General features: G+C 43.8%; 1 protein-coding gene and 5 non-coding genes across 6 annotated transcripts; 1 reads left to right on the top strand and 5 right to left on the bottom strand.

Moving 5' to 3' along the window:
- The first annotated feature begins 10,495 nt into the window (after positions 1 to 10,495).
- LOC109753308 (receptor-like protein 2) lies at positions 10,496 to 14,604 on the top strand. Its single transcript, XM_020312216.4, has one exon. It carries the CDS (start codon positions 12,237 to 12,239, stop codon positions 14,436 to 14,438), a length of 2,202 nt encoding a protein of 733 aa, XP_020167805.1. The 5' UTR covers positions 10,496 to 12,236; the 3' UTR covers positions 14,439 to 14,604.
- A 3,653-nt stretch (positions 14,605 to 18,257) lies between these two features.
- On the bottom strand, positions 18,258 to 18,344 carry LOC120970158 (small nucleolar RNA snoR20a). Its single transcript, XR_005764897.1, has one exon. It is a non-coding gene; the product is annotated as a small nucleolar RNA snoR20a (small nucleolar RNA).
- A 65-nt stretch (positions 18,345 to 18,409) lies between these two features.
- Positions 18,410 to 18,502, bottom strand: LOC120970096 (small nucleolar RNA R38). Its single transcript, XR_005764842.1, has one exon. It is a non-coding gene; the product is annotated as a small nucleolar RNA R38 (small nucleolar RNA).
- Positions 18,503 to 18,694: 192 nt separating this feature from the next.
- On the bottom strand, positions 18,695 to 18,825 carry LOC120970163 (small nucleolar RNA snoR80). The gene has a single exon (XR_005764902.1). It is a non-coding gene; the product is annotated as a small nucleolar RNA snoR80 (small nucleolar RNA).
- An 80-nt stretch (positions 18,826 to 18,905) lies between these two features.
- LOC120970144 (small nucleolar RNA Z157/R69/R10) lies at positions 18,906 to 19,002 on the bottom strand. The gene has a single exon (XR_005764888.1). It is a non-coding gene; the product is annotated as a small nucleolar RNA Z157/R69/R10 (small nucleolar RNA).
- Positions 19,003 to 19,105: 103 nt separating this feature from the next.
- LOC120970145 (small nucleolar RNA Z157/R69/R10) lies at positions 19,106 to 19,190 on the bottom strand. Its single transcript, XR_005764889.1, has one exon. It is a non-coding gene; the product is annotated as a small nucleolar RNA Z157/R69/R10 (small nucleolar RNA).
- Between the last annotated feature and the right edge of the window lie 3,803 nt (positions 19,191 to 22,993).

A 22,993-nucleotide genomic window follows, 5' to 3' on the forward strand; every position in this document is an offset into this window, starting at 1 on the left:
GCGGAACGACCAGCAAGCAACTGAGTGGCGCCGGCGACGACGGTGACCGGGCGCCGGCGGGCTGCGTCCAACGAGAATACCAAATGCATAAGAGCATCTACAGCCGTTGGCCCACCAGGGGCGCGTAAAATCATCGCCTGGAGCGAGCTGGCGCAAAAAATCGCCTGGGGCGAGTGGGTTCCCAGCTGCTGACCCAGGGCTGCCCCCAGACGCCGTTTATGTTTTAAAAAAAAGAGTATTCGGCAAAGTTCGGTTAAAATTCGGCAAACTGAGCATATATTAGACATGACATTTTACATAGCAAATTTATTAAAAAAAAGGCCGGAACTACAACTACGGGCCGAAGAAGTCGCTCAACGCGGCGAAGTCGCCGCCATCCTCGCCGTCGTCGGCGGCGGCGGCCTTCTCCTCCTTGACGCGGCCGCCCCTGCTGGACCCTTGCCCGGCGTCGCCATGTCGGACCGGTGACGGTGGCGGCGCGTCGTCGTCGTCGTCGTTGCTGTCGTCGAGGACGACGACGCCTCCTTCGTCACGGCCCCGGCGCCGATGTTCGAAGTGCTCTAGGGCGCAGCGCTGGCGCTCCATCTCCATTTGCAGCCAGTCATCGCGCGCCCATATCAGGCCCGCCGCCTCGTCGAGCTCCGTGGCGTCGTGCTCCGTCTTCACGGCGGGGAGCCCCGCCTCCGTTTTCACGGCCGCGAGCCCCGGCTCCGTCTTAGGTTTGACGAAGCGTGGAGGAGCTGAGGAGGAGACGCGCCGGCCGCCCTCATTTATGACGATGCCGGTGCTGCGAGTGCGTCGGCCGAGCGGCGTCTCCGCTGCGGGCTCGGCCTTGACGCCGAACACCGCCGGTGAGCCGGAGGAATGAGAAGAGGAGCGGGAGCTGGAGTGGGAGGAGGAAGCTGAGGACGAGCCGAACCTCCTTGGCATCCATTGCCCGGCGCCCTGGCGGTGGACCGGGGCGGCCGCCGCGGCAGGGTATGCCAGCGGCGGGTCGTTGCCGCCCTCGAGGTGCTCCAGCACGTCCTGGAGCGTGCGGCCGGGGGCGCCCCACCACACGCGGCGCCCCTCGCTGCTCTTGACGCCGCCCACCATCGGCGCCCCGTTGGTGGACGCCGGCCTCTGCTCCTGGCGGCGCTGGAAGTACGCCGCCCACGACGCGTGGTTGTCGGCGACATACTGGGGGAGGGCGCGCTGCTCCTCCGTCAGGGAGGCTCGCACGCGGTCGACCTCGGCGGCGAAGAGGCGAGGCGCGCCTCGACGTCGGGCACCGGGGGAATGGGCACACCCCCGTTGCTGAGCCTCCACCCCGTCGGCCCGGCGCGCATGTCCGGTGGCGCCGGGGTGTTTGCCTCGAAAAGTAGCCAGGCCTCCCACTTGTGGAGCGAGCGGCAGCCGAAGCCGTTGGCCGCCGCCGTGTCGTCGGGGAATCGCGCGGCCATCGGGCTTGGGAGAGAGGGAGAGGGGAGGAAAGAAGCGTCGGCGAGCGGCTGCGCACGGAGATAGAGGGAGAGCTCGGCGGCGGTCGATGGGCGGCTGTGGGCTGGTGTTGCCAGAGGCGAGGGAGGCCACCGGCTTATATAGCCCGCGCCGTGTGTACGCGTGGCGGGAGGGGAGGCGTCGCCGCGCCGCCCGTGAGGAATCAATGGCAAGGCTGACCGACGGCAGCCTTGCCATTGATTCCACGCGGGAAACCGAGGCGTTCCGATGACGACGAGGCGCGCATCGCTGACTCGGCGGGCCCGCGGCTCTTTCGCGCCAAAACCGCTCGCCCCGGCGCCCACCCCAGCGCGCTGGGTTCGGCCTGGGTCCGCCGGCGCTGATTTCGGCCCAAGTCGGCGAAAAACGTGCTCCTGGGGGCGCGGCTGGGCCGTTTTTTCGGCGCCGGCGCGAAAAATCGTCTGGAAGGGCGTGTTGGGGGCGCGGCTGGAGATGCTCTAAACAGATACGGATACTTAGTACGTGTACATAGCCTCAGGGGCAATTTGGTCTTTGTCCAATTCCTATAAATGAGAAAAGAAAAAATCAATAAAATGAAAAAATGGCATGATAATCAAGGGGTCAATGAGCTGAATGGCAATTTTGCGAAGCCAATCTTAAAAGTGGCAATTTTAAAAAGCCATTTATTGAAAGTGGCAAATATCCAAATTTCTCCATCACAAGGATGGGATGGTGGTATTTCAATTTCGAATTCACTCGCAAGGTTGGCTGTATTTTCGCTTACAGGAGAGGAAAAGCTACAGGCTGACGGCAACCGTTTACCAATTCGCCAAGTACCACCGTCCAATTCGGCAGTTTTTTTTTATTTCTCTTCCGATCTGACCATTTTACTTTTATGTGCACTAACAAAACATATTAAGCATTTCTAACCGATCCTCTATAACGGGTTAGAGAAGTAAAACCGAACTTTTACTCTCTAACGGGCATCTAACCGATCCCAATCGGTGTTAGTGGAGGATAAATTATTCTCCGCAAATATCTAATCGTGCGCGCGCTCGTTGGCTGAAAACGAGCGGCCGCCCTCACAGCTCATGCATGTGTAAAAGATTAGGTCCGACTATATCACATTCAGATGTGAGATAATACATCACATCTAAATTGACTTCATCATCTGTTTGGCCCTCTCCACTTGTTTTCTTTGTATTTTTTAACAGTATATACACAAGAAAGCTACCACGATTCACGTACAGCTATACGCTCAAAAAAGTTTGGCCGTAGCCGCTCAAACAAAAAAAACACGGATGCACGCTATCATAAAAAAAAAATTTGGAACATAGTACAGACGCAAGTGCTCATATACACGCGCATATACTCATTCCTATGAACGCACACACGCAATCCTTACCCCTATGAGCACCTTCAAAAGACTGAGCCAGCATATCATCTTAAAATTTATGAAGTCACTGTAGGCACCTCGTCGTCGACGGGAACGTCTCCTCCCACTGAATGCGCATTGCCGGAAATCCAGAAATAAATGCGAGCACCAGGACTTAAACCCTGATGAGCTGGAGATACCACATTCCCTCTAACCATCCAACCACAGGTTCGCCATGCTACCGTAAATCAAGGTGTTTACTTGTGTGCTTGGTTAGAGGCTAGCTTGGCAAGTACGAACGAATGGCAGGGATCGTAGCGCACTAGGACGAGGCCAGCTTGTGTGCAGGCGCTTAAAAAACCTATTTAAATTTTAAGAAATGTGACTAAAATTTTAAATAATGAAACTTCAGAGGGAACAAATACTAAAAATTGATTATTTTCTGGAAATTGTTAAAAAAAATCAAGAAAGAACAAATTTTAAATTTTCCTAACATATTTTAAATTTTGAACAAAATTTTGATTCCAATTTTCTTTGAAAAACGCGAACATTTTTAACTTTTTTAGTCTTTATGAATGCTTTAATTTCATACATTATTTATAAAATGTAAACAATTATTGAAATTCTGATTTGTTTTAAGTTAACAAGTTTTCTAAAAGACATTGTACATTTTTCAAAATCTGTCACTTTCCGAAAAAGGAAAAAAAATTCAAATAACCCAGTTCCATGTTAATGGTGGACTTGCAAGTTGCAACCAGGACAAAAAAATTGGTGGCCTAATTGTAAGTCGGTTGTGGATTTGCAACTCGGATGAAAAAAAGGTCGAGCCGAGTAGTTAGTCGATGGTGGACTTGCAATTGTTTCAAAAATCTTGGCCAGTTGCGAGTCAAGGATGCATTTGCAACTCGGACAAGAAATAATCAAGGGTCTCATTGCATGTCAATGGTGAATTTACAACTGGTTAAAAATGGTCAGGCCTAGTTGTGAGTCGATGGTTGACTTGCAACTAGAAAAAAAATCAAATGTCACAGTTGCATGTCGATGGTTGACATGCAACCGGCATAAAAAAGAACATTTACATTTGTGCCCCTAATTGGAACCCACTACTCATATTTGCTTATAATTTTGAAGCATGCTCAAATTTACCCCTTTGCCATTAGTTGCCCTTATAGAAATGCCGTCCGGACAAAGAGCTTTGACCATCTCGAAAAAATAGCAAAGAAAAACAAAAAAAATCTAAAACTTTGTGGGATCGAAGGTACTCAAGTGCGAAATGTGCGTGCAAATTTTCATGTTGTTTGGACACTCTAGGAGCTCATGGCAAAGGAAAAACAGTAAATTTGTACGCATGTGAACAGTAAATTCAAAAAAATAGCAAGAAAATTCAGAAAAATATGATTTATTTATTTTTGGCATCCAAGATGCTCGGGTGCACAAGGTGTGTGCAAAATTTTGTTGTGTTTAGAAATTGTAGGAGCTCGTGGAGAAAAAAAAATATGGCTCGGAAATAACTTTGAAAAAAATACACTATTTTGTTTGTTTTATTTTTTGCTAGAGCTCCTCGCATGTCATTTGATAACAAAATTTTGCACACATCTTGCGCTCCCGAGCATCTTGGATGCCAAAAAAATTCATATATTTTTAAAATTTTCTTGCTATTTTCTTTGAATTCACTATTCACATGCGTACAAATTTATTGCTTTCCTTTGCCATGAGCTCCTGATATGTCTAAACATCTCGAAAATTTGCAAGCACCTTGCGCAACTAAGTATCTTTGATCCCACAAAATTTTAGTTTATTTTGATTTTTTTGCTACTTTTTTCGAGACGGTAAAAGCCCTTTGACCGGACGGTAATGGCGCAGAAGGGCATTTCTATAAGGGCAACTAATGGTAAAGGGGGGAATTTTAGCATGCTTCAAAATTAAAGGCAAATCTGAGTAGTGGGTTCCAGTTAGGGTCACAAATTTAAATGTCCCTAAAAAAAGGGTTAGATCAAGTTGCGAGTCGATCGTTGACTTGTAACTGAGACCAAAAAAGGTCGAACCCTCCAGTCGCGAGTTAAGGGTGAACTTGTAACTAGGAGAGAAAAAACCGGCTCCAAGTTACAAGTCGAGGGTGGGATTGCAACTAGGAGAAAAAAAAGGTAGGTGACCTAGTTGCGAGTCGAGGATGGACTTGCAACTGGAAGAAAAAATGGTTGGGCCTCAGTTGCGAGTCGAGGGTGGACTTGCAACTGGGACAAAAAAAGATCTGATCCTATTGCGAGTCGAGGATGGACTTGCAACTAGGACAAAAAAGTTCGGGCCGGAGTTGCGAGTCGAAGATTGACTTGCAACTGGGACAGAAAAGGATGGGCCCGGGTTGCGAGTCGAGGATGGACTTACAACTGAGACAAAAAAGATCAGGCCCCTGTTACGAGTCATGGGTGGACTTCTTTTGGTTATGCAAGGAACACATGTTTCTTTATTAATTATTATTATTGTAAATAGAGTTTGTGCTTGTTCATGACTACGCCTTTGCATAAGACTAGTTAGTTTTAAATTGGGTTTCAAAGCTATGGGTTTTGATAGGAATCAGTACTTCCCTACTAACTGACCAAAATTGACAATGACAACCTTTGCCTCAATACTGTAGATGTGGTTTATTCTATTTCTTCACATGGACCCCATGAGTGTCTTCTATTTGCAGTGAGCCATTGACTATACTCTTATGTGGTATCAACGAAATACAGATACAGCTATCACTATATGTTTCTTTGCGGGTAAGCTATCACTATATGTTAAACAAATATTACTATCTATCTTCGTTCCTAAGTATAAAATGTTTTCGCATTTAAACAGAACCAACGAGATGTCTTATAGTTAGAAACTGAGGGTGTACTTATTGACGATCTTATTTACAAACTAGCAACACGTATATTTTTTATTTTACAATACCTTTGATCTGTACTATACTTCATAATTAATGACAGGAAGCAATATTTTCTATGGATCATGAGGGATATTGGCCAAGTAAAATGCATCAAGGACGGAGAAGACCAACTCTTGGTGAAGGACGAGAAGATTAAGCATAGATGGCGGGAGTACTTCGACAAGGTGTTCAATGGGGAGAATGAGAGTTCTACCATTGAACTGGTCGACTCCTTTGATGAGACCATCATGCGTTTTGTGCGGCGAATTCAGGAGTCCGAGGTCAATGAGGCTTTAAAAAGGATGAAAGGAGGCAAGGCGATGGGCCCTGATTTTATCTCCATTGAGGTGTGAAAAGGCCTCGGGGACATAGCGATAGTATGGCTAACCAAGCTTTTCAACCTCATTTTTCGGGCAAACAAGATGCCAGAAGAATGAAGATAGAGTATATTAGTACCAATCTTCAAGAACAAAGGGGATGTTCAGAGTTGTACTAATTGTCGTGGATTAAGCTGATGAGCCATACAATGAAGCTATGAGTCATTGAGCACCGCTTAAGAAGAATGAAAAGCGTGACCAAAAATCAGTTTGGTTTCATGCCTGAGAGGTCGACCATGAAAGTCATTTTCTTGGTACGACAACTTATGGAGAGATACAGGGAGCAAAAGAAGGACTTGCATATGGTGTTCATTGACTTGCAGAAGGCCTATGATAAGATACCGTGGAATGTCATGTGGTGGGCCTTGGAGAAACACAAAGTCCCAACAAAGTACATTACCCTCATCAAGGACATGTACGATAATGTTGTGACAAGTGTTCGAACAAGTGATGTCGACACTGATGACTTCCCGATTAAGATAGGACTGTATGAGGGGTCAGCTTTGAGCCCTTATCTTTTTGCCTTGGTGATGGATGGGGTCACAAGGGATATACAAGGAGTTATCCCATGGTGTATGCTCTTTGCGGATGATGTGGTGCTAGTTGACGATAGTTAGACGGGGGTAAATAGGAAGTTAGAGTTATGGAGACAAACCTTGGAATCGAAAGGGTTTAGGCTTAGTAGAACTAAAACCAAGTACATGATGTGCAGTTTCAGTACTACTAGGTGTGAGGAGGAGGAGGTTAGCCTTGATGGGCAGGTGGTACCTCAGAAGGACACATTTCGATATTTGGGGTCAACGCTGCAGGAGGATGGGGGTATTGATGAAGATGTGAACCATCGAATCAAAATTGGATGGATGAAGTGGCGCCAAGCTTCTGGCATTCTCTGTGACAAGAGAGTGCCACAAAAGTTAAAAGGCAAGTTCTACAGGACGGCGGTTCGACCCGCAATGTTGTATGGCGCTGAGTGTTGGCCGACTAAAAGGCGACATGTTCAACAGTTAGGTGTGGTGGAGATGCGTATGTTGAAATGGATGTGTGGCTACACGAGGAAGGATCGAATCCGGAATGATGATATACGAGATAGAGTTGGGGTAGCACCAATTGAAGAGAAGCTTGTCCAACATCATCTGAGATGGTTTGGGCATATTCAGCCCAGGCCTCCAGAAGCTCCAGTGCATAACGGACGGCTAAAGCGTGCGAAAAATGTCAAGAGAGGTCAGGGTAGACCGAATATGACATGGGAGGAGTCCGTTAAGAGAGACCTAAAGGATTGGAGTATCACCAAAGAACTAGATATGGACAGGGGGCGTGGAAGCTTGCTATCCATGTTCCAGAGCCATAAGTTGGTCGCGAGATCTTATAGGTTTCATCTCTGGCCTACTCCAACTTGTTTGGGACTAAATGCTTTGTTGTTGTTGTTGTTGTTTTGTACGAGAAAGCAAGATTAAACGGCTTGCCGTAAGGTTTTGAAAAAAATGACTTCCTGTGGACAAGGACATACCTGTACTTCTGTGCTGAAAGGCGTTCAGGATTGTTGTAATCTTTATAAGGTTGTAGAGTCTACAGAAAATTTCAAATTGAATAATGTGGTTGAATGTGGTGCTTTTGGTTGTGCTTACAAGGTACTTTTTCTTCAGTTTCATTTCCCTATATTGTAAATACAACAGTCTTGAGATCCCTTTAGAAAGAAGAGTATATGGATTTGCTATGCTTAGTGAAAAGAAGGCTTGGATACATTTGTCTTTCTGTGTCCACCTAAAAAAGTTGATACATTTTTTGAACTTGATATTGAGGTTTCAGGGAAAACTACAAAGCTGGATCGAGATTGCGTTTCAATGATTTGTAGTGTCATCAACTCAACAGCAGAATTCACTGCTGAGATCAAAACGATTGCAAATCTTCAACATAGAAACGTAATTAGGCTACTTGCATTCAAAGAGAAAAGGACTTTATGAGATCTCATATTCAGCAAGAAGAGAAATTCTCATCTACGAATACACCCTCTTTTCTCTACATATGTATTCACTGAGGCTTCAACTTCCATTCTTTTGTTGAGTTTTGGAAGAAAAATTTCGTTCGCTGTTATGAAAGTGCCCTTCTGTTTGATCATTTTCAGATAAAAAGATAGTAGAGTTAATTAATTGATCTAAGCGCCTCCATATCATTGTAAGGGGTAGCTCAGGGTCTTGTTTACTTGCATGAGTTGTCTCACCAATGTGTAGTCCACATGGCCAGGATATTAGCTTCGAGTGGGACCGAAGAGACTTCCAACACTGTTAAAAGAGGCAAGCAAATAAACCAGCCCTTTTATGATATATATTTCCTCTATCCCAAATTACTTGTCTTGGATTTTTCTAGATACGGATGCGTGTCTAGATACATCTAGATATGTATCTAGACAAATTTAAGACAAGTAATTCGGAACGAAGGGAGTATATACAAGGCTCCTTTGTGCAAGCATTTTTACCCTTTGCTATAGTACTGAAGAGAGCATGAAAACTGCACCATCCAAAAATTAGAACAGAAACTGTAACACCCTATGGAAATACAATTCTTACCACTGGCTGTTCAGCTAAACTGGCAAGCAAGTAGCCTGATTCCACTATCACAATCATTTACCGGCGACGACCTGTTAGTCACCCAAGCTCAGGATGCTCGAACACCAGATGGGCATACCCATGCCACACCTTTCTCGATCACTTGGCCGTCCGCGTTGCCATGGACCCACCGGCGACGCAGAAAACCTGGGCTCAAGCAAGACGATACCCCGGGGGAAACTGCCTTCGGATTATCTGTTGCAAAGCGAGAATACTGGTTAAACATGCGGTTTAATGAATGAAAATAATGATGATATATTTGGGCAAAATGCAAACACGTGCATGTACGCTGATCGATTAATAATACTCGTACAGTCACAGAGAGTACAAAGGAATTGAAGTGCAGCTATAAATACAGTAAAGATCATCAAAACAAGATACTAGTCCTTCAAACCCCGTATCACAGCCGGATTATGTTCGATAGACCAGTCCACATAAGCATCACACAAGTGGACATTCAGCCTGCCAGAGTCTGCCACTACTAGATGTCAGTCCTAACACACTTCCAATGGTAACCACAAATGATATCCCAGTCCAAGGTCCATGATAAGGCACATGTGGAGGCGCATTTACTGCCTGCATTAGGGCACCTACAATAGGGGCGCTTAGCCCGGCCGCTAGAGTCAACTCCCCGGCTGTTATGCCCCAAATCACAGCCGTTTTTTTTCTGTTCCCAGCTAAGCCTAGGATTCACGCTTGCACGCTTGCGTCGACGCAACTTCTCGCGCCGGGCGCTAGACCTGTTTTTCTTCTGCGCTAGGACTCAAGTGTGCCATATTAAGCGCATGGCCTTGTCATGAGTGTTGGCGGACTGGATGCTACAGCCGCTGCTACGTGATTTAACTTTCCTTTCATTTCCTTAAGCGCTCGTGCAAGCGCCCAGGCATTGGGCTTATAAACCAGTGTGGGCGCGTCTCGCCAAGCGAGGTGGGACTAAACTTCCCCTGCCCCGCGGCTGTGCCACCATCGGCCCTTTAGTCCTAGTTGGTGGCTCCAATGGGGATGAAAGGCCCCCTTATCTGTACCTACTAATAAAAGAAATAGGTATTCTTGTCTGTCATGCTATTTTGCAGAAAACCCCCTCGAGTTTTTGGTAATAAACCCATAGTACATATTAATCGATTTTAAAAAATCCATACTTTTTAACCCTAACTCCAAATTTAACATGTTATATATGAAATTTGATTATAAAAATATGTAGAATCTGAATATGATATTATTTTTAACTGTTAACCATTTTTTTAAATGCTATTTATGATGAAACTATAATCAATAGTGCATGATCGGTCTTTCCTTCATACCGGTGCCGCTCCGAATTGAAAATGAAAATTTCGGCAAAACCAAGATGGTGAAAAAAACAATATCTAAAAACTTCACAGAAAAAATAGATTTATCATCCTATGCTGAAAGGGGGACGTCTAAAGATTGACAACATTCAAACGTGTTGTGATGGTGTGAAACACTGAGGCCAGTGTCGACGAGAGTGGGAAGAAGGATAAATAGAAACACAGATGGGATGCCATGTGTTGAAATAAAGGACATGAACCTACGAATTCATGGTTATTAGATTAGTGAGTGTTTTTTCACCCGTTGCGATGCACGGGCTCATTTGCATCGTATGCCCCGAGAGAGAGAGAGAGGGGGGGGGTTATGTTGATGCCAACACCGAGACCAGCGTCGACAAGATTGGGAAGAAATATAAATAGAAACGCAGATGGGATGCCATGTGTTGAAATAAAGGACATGGACCTACTGAAGTTTAGACTCATGGTTATTAGATTAGGAAGTGTTTTTTTTTACCCGTTGTAATGCACGGGCTCATTTGCTAGTAATATGCTTATAAATATAACAAGTTTTATATATAAACGTACAACAATCAATAGTTGTAAATAGGTTGTCTAGTGTAAGCAAGTAGGTGTTGCAAAGTAGCTATGGAATCATAGTAAGCACCATACAGAGCATGTAGAGTAGAAACTAAAAATGATAGTAATGGATAAGACATTTATAGAGGTAGACAACCCCCATTTGAAAAAACAATGCTAAATGTGGCTCTTTGTTTCCCTATGCCTCCCATGATGACATGCTCAAACTGGTTCCCCTTGAAGCGAAACAAGGAAGGAACATTGTACCATCAAGTTCTTCATATATCTTTAGTGGGTGATATTACATTTCAGTTTGATTTTGGCACGAAGAAGATAAGATACTACGATTTATGCTTGATGACAATGATGAGTCTGAGATGTATGTGGTCAGTCCTCCCATACATTGTGTACAGTGGTATTCAAAGCCTTGTTGCAGGCCAACAAATAAACTTTGTAGTTTGATGGGCATATGTTGCAGGCCAACAAATAAACTGTGTAGTTCGATGGGCATATGTTGCAGGCCTGTGGAACCCCAATGTAAAATAATCAATTCTACATGTGACTCTCTGTTTCCCTATGCATCCCATGCCTACGGGATCAAAGTGGTTCTCCCTTGAAAAGAAACAAGGAGAGAACAGCGTACCACCAACTATTCTACTTAGTTTTAGTGGTGTTCGAGTTTTGAACAAAGAAGAGAGACCTATAGAATGAGACTGATGCCTTGATGGTGAATGAAAAGTCTAAGAGCTATATAGTCCGAGTGCTCTTTTACATTTCCTATGATTCATTCAAACACATAGTACTTGTTGTAGACAACGGCGGTTGGATGGATGATAAAGCTTACTTCATTGCTACCCGCTACCAACACAAATAATAGTCTTTCTCTTTCACATGGTCTAAATATAAAATTTGGCATGTTGAAAAAACAAATCAATGGTAGAAGAAATAATATTGACACAATTTTAAAAAATAAATTCAAGAGGATGGAAGAGAGAGCTGATCAACCAACAGGTCAACCCATCCGCCCCGGCTATTATTAAGCAACAAGATTGCACTTCCTGCCTTCCACTTGTGTTTGTCCAGACACTGACCGAGGCACCAACAATTGCTCTCGGTCACTCACAATGCGCAAGCACATTTCAGAAATTATCTCCCCATGTACTATCTCGCCGGATGAATCTTTTTCAAAACACACATCTTAAAGTTTTTCTTTTTTTGGTCAAGTGCTAGTGGGAAGTGGTTAGATTTGTTTAGTGAAGCCGGCAAGCAAAGTGATGTCAGGTCAAGTAAACTATGGCATGTTCTAAAAATTCAGGCAAGGACTAAGTCAACGATGACTACACAATCTACAAATCATTTTATTTATTTTTTGTAAGGAAGGTATTCAGGAAGGTTGGGCGACTTGTTAGTAGATTAACAGTTAAACATCAGTGTTAACTAGGAAGCTGCCTGGTGGGCTGGGGGCAGTTGTGTAAAATCCTATTTTCTTGACCCAAATTTCTTTGTGGCGACTACGACTACAAGGGATAGACAAAATGGGAGCACGATCTGCTTCCTTATTTACCCCCAATCCTCATCCTCCTTGACGATTAGACCTCCATTGATGCTTTATCCAGTGAGAGAACATCATAAGCTTTTGGCTCCCATGCTAGCTTCACCAAAAAAAACATGAAGAAACTTCAGTTGCACAACAGAACATACAGCAAGGTATTGCAGATGCATTACCTTGGCGTTGCTCTTGTGTTGATGGTATTCTGCTTGCCCTCTCCTACCAGTTCCTGCACCGAGCAGGAGAAGGACTCCCTTCTCCGGTTCCTTGCCGAGCTCTCCCAAGACGGCGGCCTCTCCGCGTCATGGCGGAATGGCACGGATTGCTGCAAGTGGGAAGGGGTCGCCTGCAGGCAAGACAGGACGGTCAGCCATGTCTTGCTGCCTTCGAAGGGCCTCAAGGGGCACATCTCACGGTCCCTTGGCGCCCTCACCGGGCTGCAGCACCTCGATCTCTCTGAAAACTTGCTGTCCGGTGGCCTGCCCCGGGAGTTATTGTCTTCCGGCAGCATCGTCTTCCTTGATGTCAGCCTTAACCAGCTCAACGGAACACTCCGTCAGCTGCCATCTTCACCACCTGCCAGGCCTCTGCAGTTGCAGGTACTAAACATCTCAAGCAACTTATTTGCAGGACAGTTTCCATCCGCAATATGGAAAGCAATGGAGAATCTGATGGCACTCAATGCCAGCAACAACAACTTTATTGGGCGGGTACCAGCTCAATTCTGTAACAGCTCACCATCCCTCACTGTGCTCGATCTGTGTTTCAACAAATTTAGTGGCAGCATCCCCCCAGGACTTGGTGATTGCTCCAAGCTGAGAGAGCTCAAGGCCGGGCATAACAACCTCAGTGGAACACTCCCAGATGAACTCTTCAATGCAACCTCGTTGGAATACCTGTCTTTGGAAAACAATGATTTACATGGAGTTCTTGATACTGCAAACATGGTCAGCCTTAGAAATCTCGTAACCCTTGATCTTGGAGGGAACCGATTCAGTGGCAAGATACCAGATTATATAGGCCTGTTCAAGAGACTGGAGGAGCTCCATTTGAACAACAACAATATGTCAGGGCAGCTGCCATATGCCCTCAGCAACTGCACAAATCTCATAACAGTTGACCTGAAGAGAAACAGACTTAGTGGAGAACTTACCAATGTCAATTTCTCCAATCTTCCCAAACTAAAAACTTTAGATCTAGATTCCAACAACTTATCCGGCACAGTTCCAGAAAGCATATACTCGTGCAGTAATCTGACAGCGCTGCGGCTATCTACCAACAACTTACACGGGCAGCTCTCGTCAAGAATAGGTAATCTGAAGCATCTGTCCTTCTTGTCACTTGGCAAAAACAATTTCACAAACATCACAAATGCACTTCAGATCCTTAAGAGCAGCAAGAACCTGAGCACACTGTTTATTGGGCACAACTTTAGGGGAGAGATCCTCTCACAGGATGAAACAATTGATGGTTTCGAAAATCTTCAGGTTCTCGATATACAAGGTTGCCAATTTTCCGGCAGAATACCTGTATGGATATCAAGGGCTGCAAACTTGCAGGTGTTACTTTTATGTGGCAATCGTCTCACTGGACCAATACCAGGCTGGATCAACTCTCTAAGTCATCTCTTTTATATGGATGTGTCAACCAACAGACTAACAGGACAAATCCCGTTAACCTTGATGGAGATGCCAATGCTAAAATCAACTGAGAACATAACTCATATGAACCCAAGGGTCTTTGATCTGACAGTTACTAATGGCCCATCACTTGAATACCGTACCATTACATCTTTCCCAGCAGTGTTGAATCTAAGGAACAACTGCTTGACAGGTGTAATTCCCCCGCAGATTGGCCAGCTCAAAGCGCTTGTTGTTCTTGATTTCAGTTTTAATAAGCTATCCGGGCAGATCCCACAATCGATTTGCAACCTCACAAACTTGCAGTTGCTAGACCTGTCCAGTAACAATCTCACAGGTGCTATCCCAGTTGCATTGAACGCCCTGCACTTCCTTTCGGCGTTCAGCATTTCAAACAATAACCTAGAAGGGCCTATTCCATCTGGAGGCCAGTTTGATACATTTCAGAATTCTAGTTTCGACAGGAACCCAAACCTGTGTGGCTCTGCTCTCACTCAAAAATGCAATTCAGCAGAAGCACATCAAGCCATCATTCTGGCAGCAAAACAAGCTGACTACAAGGTGGCCTTTGTGATTGAGTTCAGTGCATTCTTTGGTGTGGGGGTGCTGTATGATCAGTTAGTCTTGTCGAGGTACTTTGGCAAGTCCTACTTCGCTTCACATATTGGTTCAGTGCGCTAATATTAGGCTGGTACTCAGGCATAGCAACACGTCCAACAAATAAGCTTCTCATGTAGGTGTGAGCCACAATTAGGTTGGCAAAAAAGTATTCTAGGGTGAAGAGTGATATCATTGTGGAGATGTAAAAGTATGCAACAATGTAACATGGTTTGAGCTACAATATGCACTCTTCATTCTTTATGTATTAATAGCTTTAATTTCATCATTTGCTTTGCTTCCTGGACAATAAACGTTGCATTGAGGCATGCGCAGTTTCGGGGTGCACTAGTAAGCGTGCATGTGGAATGCACGTCTTTGCGGAAAGCAAATCTTTGCTCGTAGAATCATTCTGTATCATTCTTCGGTTTAAGCTGGTGTAATAATCTATGATGCATTGTCTACATCACATTTTCTTTGAAATGCACTGTCTACACTGGGTAATCTATAATGAATTGAATTATACTTGCTCACTTAGTCACCTCAAATTGAAATACATCCAATGTGCTTTCTACCAATAAACAAGACATGTTGAAACACCAAAAAAATGAAACTCGTGTCAGCTTTAAAATCACACAAGATAAAATGGAGAAGGGGAGCAGATTATCTTCAGTTATCAATTTGTTGGTAAATTTATCATATCACTAACCAATAACACATTGTACAACTATTCCAATAGAGTGTATTTAGTTTATCCAGTGGGTGGTGAGAGAATGTACAAGGTTGCTCTCATTTTACCTTGGAGCTTGTACATGGGTTTTTTATTCATCCACATACAGCCTTGCTCTCTCTCCTCATTTTCACAGACAAGCTTGAATATTATTGGTGCCGACAACATGACTCATTGCCTCATTGGTGAAGATGTGCCATGGTCAAGCCGGTTCTGTTCTGAATCCATAGTCCACTCTTGTCCCTACATTCCTAAGTCTGAAACAGCAAACACAAGGAATCATTTATTGCCAAAAAGAAAAAGGAAAATAGATGAAGATGATACATGAAGAAAAAGTCTTAAGGAACCTTAAACTTCTGGTTTCCTCTTCATGTAAAAGAAGGCAAGAATAGATCTATATGATTAGTACTTCAGCGCATATCTCCATCTTAAAAATAAAGAATCATAGTTCATTCGCATGTCTGATCTGAAACACAATGATGGCTACGGTCCGCCCCCATGGCTAAATGACTATGAAACAATGAAAACTCATAGAATCGACCAAAAATACACGTATATGATCATCCACTCATGGACACAAAAACACCCAAAAGGAAGCAACAAAAAGGATAATTTTTTACTTCACCCAAGCACAGATTCTTCATTAATACCCATGACACCTCAATGATGAAAATTTAGGAGGTAAAATAGAAGCAGAAGGCATGATCACAACCAAAAATAGAAGACAATATAAACAATAAAATATATAGTTCAATGTTCATGACACTTCAATGATGCATTAACTAAGAAACTGCTGCTGGAAGCAAACCATACCTCAAGGTAAAGATGAATGTTCTGCACTTGGATTCAAGAAGATGCATACTTAAATTGGATGCACGTGCAAAACCTCCTTGAGTATCCTCTTTGTATCATTATTATGTAGCACGGCTCTCTACTTTATTAGCCCAGCAGAACTGCTAAAGCTGGCTGCATACCATGCATAGAAATCAGGAAAAAAGAAAAAGAATAAGTAACCTACTCCCTCCGTTCCTAAATATTTGTCTTTTTAGAGATTTCAACAAGTGACTATATACGGAGCAAAATGAGTGAATCTACACTCTAAAATATGTCTATATACATCCGTATGTAGTCACTTGTTGAAATCTCTAGAAAGACAAATATTTAGGAACGGAGGTAGTATATGACAATAAGTATACCTTATATTATATAGAGAGAATGTCCTGAGCCTCTGCGGTGTATACTGTCTTTCAACAGCCACAAAAACAGACCAAGTTCAATCAAGAATTTGGGACCTGAACAATATTGACTAATAGCCAGTTATATAAGGATCAAATTTCAGAAAATAAGAGATCAACAACTTGCTAGCTGACGTCTTGGTCGCACAATATAACTTACCCACAAACTGACAGGCATCAAAGCTACAGTTTGGAAGAAAAAGACTGCTCCCTATACTATCAGGTTGTGTGATCCTTTTGCTTGCAAACTAAATCTATGGTGCTTCAGATAGCCTGAGGATCTGAACCAAAGCTACAAGAGCGTTCAGCCATTGGAAGTAAAATAGTTGTGACATTTTCTCTCCCCTGTAAATAAGTTTCAGAGATTCTTTCCATGTTATTATCTAACTTTGGATGCAAAAATCAGAATGTGTCATTGTAGAACTGCAATCATTGACTGACTGCAAATTTACACTTGGTTGAACACTTGAACTGTTGTTTCTTGCAGCTGCCGCGCAAGCTGTCGTCCTTGTCGCTGCAGCTCAAGCTCCACGCCTTCCTGCTCTGGTCGTCCGCCGGCTTCCTGATGCATGTTGGCGCGCTGTTGATCAGGTTCTCAAGCAACGTGAAGAGCGCCAAGGCCGTAAATACATAATTAAGCAATGCACATCTCAACTTACTGGACAACATGAAGGATAGATACCATTTTTTAGCAGATAAATTTGAGACTTTGATGCTCTAAATTTCTTCATTTACAAGAAAAATGATATTATTTTTCAATAGAGGGCTATTGCCCGCCCTTAAAACTGAGGCCCTTAAGTTTACAAATCCAGAGCCACAAAAGCAAGCAGGAAGAAAATGATATTTGAAGGCAGATCATTTTATTGTACAATCACCTCTTGAGAAGCACCTAAATAGGGGCATGGAAATTCTAAGTGCAAAGATTAAAACAACAGAATTGCACAAACATATAAGCTTTGCAGTTGTTGTTTTTTCAAAATCAATTATTTTCTAGAACTAATATCTGGGAGTTGGGATAGTTTTGCGTTGATGATTGGCAGTAGTAATTAGTACTCCCTCTGTAAACTAAACTAATATAAGAGCGTTTAGATCACTTCTTTAGAATTCTAAACGCTCTTATATTAGTATCCATCAATATTGTTAGTCAAACTGAGCTAGCCAAATTATTGCATAGAAGCAGCACGTGACAAAACAAAGCTAGATGGAAGACCTCCTGCTTCCCCGTGATTGAAGGTGCTTCCATCTCTAGACGATCTCTCAAACACTGAAATTTTGGCATCAGTTAATTCTCAGACATAACCGATGCCTTAGGATCCTCAAATGTCGACATAACCGATGCCTTAGGATCCTCAAATATCGACCGGTCATGGCAAACCCCGCTCAGCTTTCAGGTCCACAGAACTCATGGGTGTGGTGTTAAATTCAAAAGTTCATAGCCAGGCAATTGAATTTCCTTTTGTCAGTTTTGTTTACCTCTTGTGCAATGTACAGCTTGTTATAATCAAAACGGTGGTTACTGAGAACCTGGTTTAGTAGCTTAGTTATGAGCCACCAGCGGCAGCAGGAGCAATTGGACTTATTTTCTACAGAAATTAACAGAGTGCAGGTCTGATTATAAGTTTAAGGTTATGCATCACATCTACATTGCTCTCAGACAGAGATCACATGTGTAATCCGACGAATGAACAAGTTACAATGTTGTTTCAATACAAACATATATAAAATCATTTCATGTCCTTGCAAATTACATTACAAATAGATGCAACAAAATCAAACTACAGTTTATGTAAACAAGATTCTATTCCTATTTTCCTGTCCCGCGCAGGATACAGCCATCGGTAGAACCACCCTGCAAACAAAAACAACAGTAGCAAAAAAAAGCAAAAACAGAAGAAACAAGCATTGGTTATTAAAAAAAAGTGAAGTGATCATCAAGTAGCCTCAGACCGTCCTAGTTCAAAAGTGTCGTCATTGTACAGACAATCTATGTTGCCTGTTCTGCAACCAATACTAATCATCACCGGCCAAGATGGACTTCACACTTGAAAAAACCAAAAATGCAGGAAACAACAAACAAGCAATGCAAAGTAAATTGTGTCAGATTCAAAGTTCTCTCAGCACCCTTCCAAGGAAGTAAGACAGGGATAACTGTATTTTTACTTGTGATCTCATCATCCACATCCACACATTACTAAACAGATCAAAAACAAGAAAATGTAACAAAAAAGAGTTTTGAGTGGAATCTATCAGATCTTCCTATCAATGTGAAAGAACTGACATGGTCGCCACGGTGGGCGATTTCCCTTTCGAAGTATCGCATCATTTAGATCCCAAAAACACAAACACAAACATAAGAAAGTAGAACAAGGTTTGGTGAATATATGAGGCGTTTCCAGGATAAGCTGGCACCGAGGACGCCACCAATCAGGATATCACCACACAAGAATCGCTTCTAGCGTCCGAGCCATTACCCCGTGAGGAACACAAATCATCCCCCGGAATCGGTAATGGACGCGCGCGTCAATTATATTAAACCAAGAAAAAATCAATCGAATCTAAAGGTGAAAGGCGTCGGTTTTGGGGGATCTGGGAGCTCAGACAGCCAAGGGGTTGTCTTCAAGAGCGCTGCTGAAGAGGCAGCATCAGAAACTCTAGTCCACATAGATGTCATCACCGCTACTCGGAACACCCCGCGACCAGCCAAAGATGCAAACAGAGAAGAACATGGACGGAAAAAGAAATCAAGAAGAAGAAGCGACGGATCGATGGTGCGAGATCTGGGGGAGAGCTCAGACAGCCAAGGGGTTGTCTGCAGATGCCGCTGAAGAGGCGGCATCAGAAACTCTAGTCCACAAATTTGTCATCACCGCTGCAAAACCATCATCGACCATCGAAGGCAGCACGAATAAGAAGAAAATCGAAAAACGAAAACCGAAGGAGCGTTGTGGATCGGGGGAGGTAGGGGAGAGGGGAGAGCCGCAGGTGGATGATTCGTTGTGGGTTTGGTTTATGAAGGCGGCGTTGGTGAGGATTTATAGGTGCAGCAAGATGTTTCTAGGGTTTGGGGGTTTTACTCGGGTGCAAATGGGCCGGGCCGGAGCATTGGTCCGCTGGGCTGCCGCACTACGTGGGGGCTGGACCACCATTATGTTAGACTAAAAAAAATCCCTAAAAAAATAGACTCAGTTGCTCAAAAAAATAGACTCAAAATTTACTAAAAAATTATAAGGCTAAAAAAAATCGACGCATCTCTTTGCCTCAAATATAATAATAAGACACATCTATGCTCGAGAGACTCCTTGTTATCTTATACTCTACCTTTCTGAAAAAAGAGGATGTTATCTTATACACTCCTTGAACTTGAGGAGGGTCGGAGCACGGAACACTGACTCGAAAAGGAAATGTCTTCATCTGTCCGAACGCGGCCCCTGACCCCTGCAAGGACTAAAACCCTATTTATCTACTACACGGTGCCAAGACACCAGGAATCCCTTCCCTGCCCACGGCCACCGGAACGACAGATGGAGGGGAGGCGAATCCACAAGTTCGTCGGCGGAGATCGGGGGAGGAAGACTTTCCCCTAGTCGTCTTCCGAACGGGGAAAGAAAAGTAACTTCTAAAGAAAATTCCCCAAAAAAATATGTTATCGTGCATTAAATTTTAAAAACTTATTATAAGACTTATTGTTAAATTTTGCAAAACTAACTAAACTAGATTGAACATGTTCCAAAAAGTAAAGGTAAAAACGTTGCAAATCTTGGTCACGACATTGTTTGTCTAGGCGCACATAACTTGGCTATTGTTGTACTGGCCAATTGCCTTTCGCTGTACAATATTTTGTTCTCAAAAGTGACACAAGAGAATTTTGTATCCCATATGCACATAATTTTACCCAAAAAAATGACCGTCTTCCATATGAAGGCATTTAAATTCATCATTGATTGTGCCATCACGAAATTCGTCGACAATGCCTTCACATTCCTCTTGGTTCTCCCTTGAGGTTTATAGAATTTTGAGTTCTTAGTCGTTTGAGTCATCAATGAAAACAAAATTATTTTTATTAACAGAACACATAAGATCTAATGGTTGATTCTCCAAAGGACCAAGAGGAGGTGCAAATGAAATCCATGATCACCTAGTACAAATTATATTCCTTAAATATGCTTCTTTTCTATATAAACGTACAACAATCAATAGTTTTAAGTAGGTTATCTAGTGTAAGCAAGTAGGTGTTGCAAAGTAGCATATGGAATCATAGTAAGCGCCAAACTGACCATGTAGAGTAAAAACTAAAAGACGCTAGTAATGGGTTCTTATACGACATTTATAGAGGTAGATAACCCCCATCTGAAGAAAAAGACAATGCTCATGTGGCTCTTTGTCTCCATATGCCTCCCATGATGACACGCTCGAACTGGTTCCCCTTGAAGAGAAACAAGGAAAGAACATTGTACAATCAAGTTCCTCGTATGTCTTTGGTGAGCGATATTACATTTCAGTTTGATTTTGGCACGAAGAAGATAGGGACTGCATACTGCGATTTTATGCTTGATGGCAATGATGAGCCTGAGATGTGTGTGGTCGGTCCTCCTATACATTGTGTACAGTGGTATTTAAACCCTTGTTGCAGGCCTACAAAAAAACCATGTAGTTCGATGGGCATATGTTGCAGACCCATTCAACAACAATGTAAAATAATCAATTCTACATGTGACTCTATGTTTCCCTATGCATCCCATGCCTACGGGGTCAAAGTGGTTCTCCCTTGAAAAGAAACAAGGAGAGAACAACATACCACCAAGTATTCTACTTGGTTTAAGTGGTGTTCGAGTTTTGACACAAAGAGAAGAGAGACCTATAGAATGAGATTAATGCCTTGATGGTGAATGAAAAGTCTAAGAGCTATATAGTGCAAGTGCTCTTTTACATTTCCTACGATTCATTCAAAACCATAGTACTTGTTGCAGACAACAACGGTCGGATGAATGATAAAGCTTACTTCATTGCTAGCCGCTACCAATACAAATAATAGTCTTTCTCTCTCATTTTATTATGTTGAGAAATGCATCGAAGATGCTCTATGGAAGTGGCATGTACTCATCCTTATTTTTTTTAAAGGAGGATAACCCACGTCTACATCGAGCAATGCACACAATCATCTTTATTAAATTATTCAACAACGTATGACAAAAACATATGCAAAATTAACTCAAAGCCACCTTCTTGACGATCTATGTCGCTACACCTACTAGCTTCATGATGTGCCCTGGCCACGCACGAACGCACATCGTCTAATCGGGTGGCCTCACCAAGCCGCCCCACTGCGCGCCGAGATCACCAACCGGTCTGGTAGACTCTCAACGCGCACCACATACCCACACACTCTGAAATCCGCCGCCGCCATTTTCCGACGTCCCAACTTCAAGAGAGATTTACGCATTGACCTTGCTAGGCCCAACTTCCATCGATGCCACCACGACGACAGAAAATGACACCATCCTCGTGCATCCATCAACACATGTTCATCGTCAAGACCCCGTTGTGCCAAGACGTCGAGAGCCGCCGCCGTCGACGCGGTAGATGCCACACCGCACCACCTCCTCATTTGGATCACCGCCATCGCCAACCCAATGGTGTCCACCAGCCAGCTATCTCCCAAGGCAGTGCCTTCAAGAAGGGAACAACTCCGGAGACGTCATCGTCTCCCAAGACAGTTAGGGTTTTCACCCGGGAGACAAATGTCGTTATGGAGGTGGAAGCAAATCTGGTAAATGTTTCCATGGAGAAAAAAAAGGTGCCCACAGGCATCGCTGCCGTCGTGGCCGAGCGGTGCCAGCTAGGGATTTCTCTTGATCAAAATCCCCACCTCCAGCCCCATCCGCATAGAGGACCGACAAGTCCATACTGAGTAGCACACCGAGAAGGGAAGAGTGAAAAGAGCATGATCCAGATCAGGAACCGCCGGTTAAACACGACCGCCGACCACACGACGACACCGCGGAGCCAAGCGGATATGTCGGACGGATCGGTCACCTGTGATCCAAGTGTCCAAAAGCACCGAGCACGGCCACTCCGCCGACCACACGGACCTTCCCGTCGCCCCCGTCCTTGGCAGCCGCGTGGCTTAGCCTGTGGTGCCTCGAAAGGCGACGAGAGGGTAGAGGGGAAGGGGTGAACGCGAGATCTGGGATGGGGAAGGAGAAAACAGCGACGACACTAGGTTTCGCGAGCGCCCGAGCGATCATTATGTCGTGGACAATCTTGACCCCTATCTTGTGGCATGTGAAGGAGCAGGGTATATGTCAGGAAGTTGCTGTTGGAAATATGCCCTAGAGGCAATAATAAAATGGTTATTATTATATTTCCTTGTTCATGATAATTGTCTATTGTTCATGCTATAATTGTGTTATCCGGAAATCGTAATACATGTGTGAATACATAGACCACAACATGTCCCTAGTGAGCCTCTAGTTGACTAGCTCGTTGATCAACAGATAGTCATGGTTTCCTGACTATGGACATTGGATGTCATTGATAACGGGATCACATCATTAGGAGAATGATGTGATGGACAAGACCCAATCCTAAGCATAGCACAAAAGATCGTGTAGTCTGTTTGCTAGAGCTTTTCCAATGTCAAGTATCATTTCCTTAGACCATGAGATCGTGCAACT

The sequence above is a fragment of the Aegilops tauschii genome, chromosome 7 (genome assembly GCF_002575655.3).
Source record: "Aegilops tauschii subsp. strangulata cultivar AL8/78 chromosome 7, Aet v6.0, whole genome shotgun sequence".
Taxonomy (NCBI): Eukaryota; Viridiplantae; Streptophyta; class Magnoliopsida; order Poales; family Poaceae; genus Aegilops; species Aegilops tauschii.

Excerpts from the sequence above, each read along its gene's own strand:
- LOC109753308 (XM_020312216.4), top strand. The coding sequence starts at position 12,237 with ATGAAGAAACTTCAGTTGCACAACAGAACATACAGCAAGGTATTGCAG.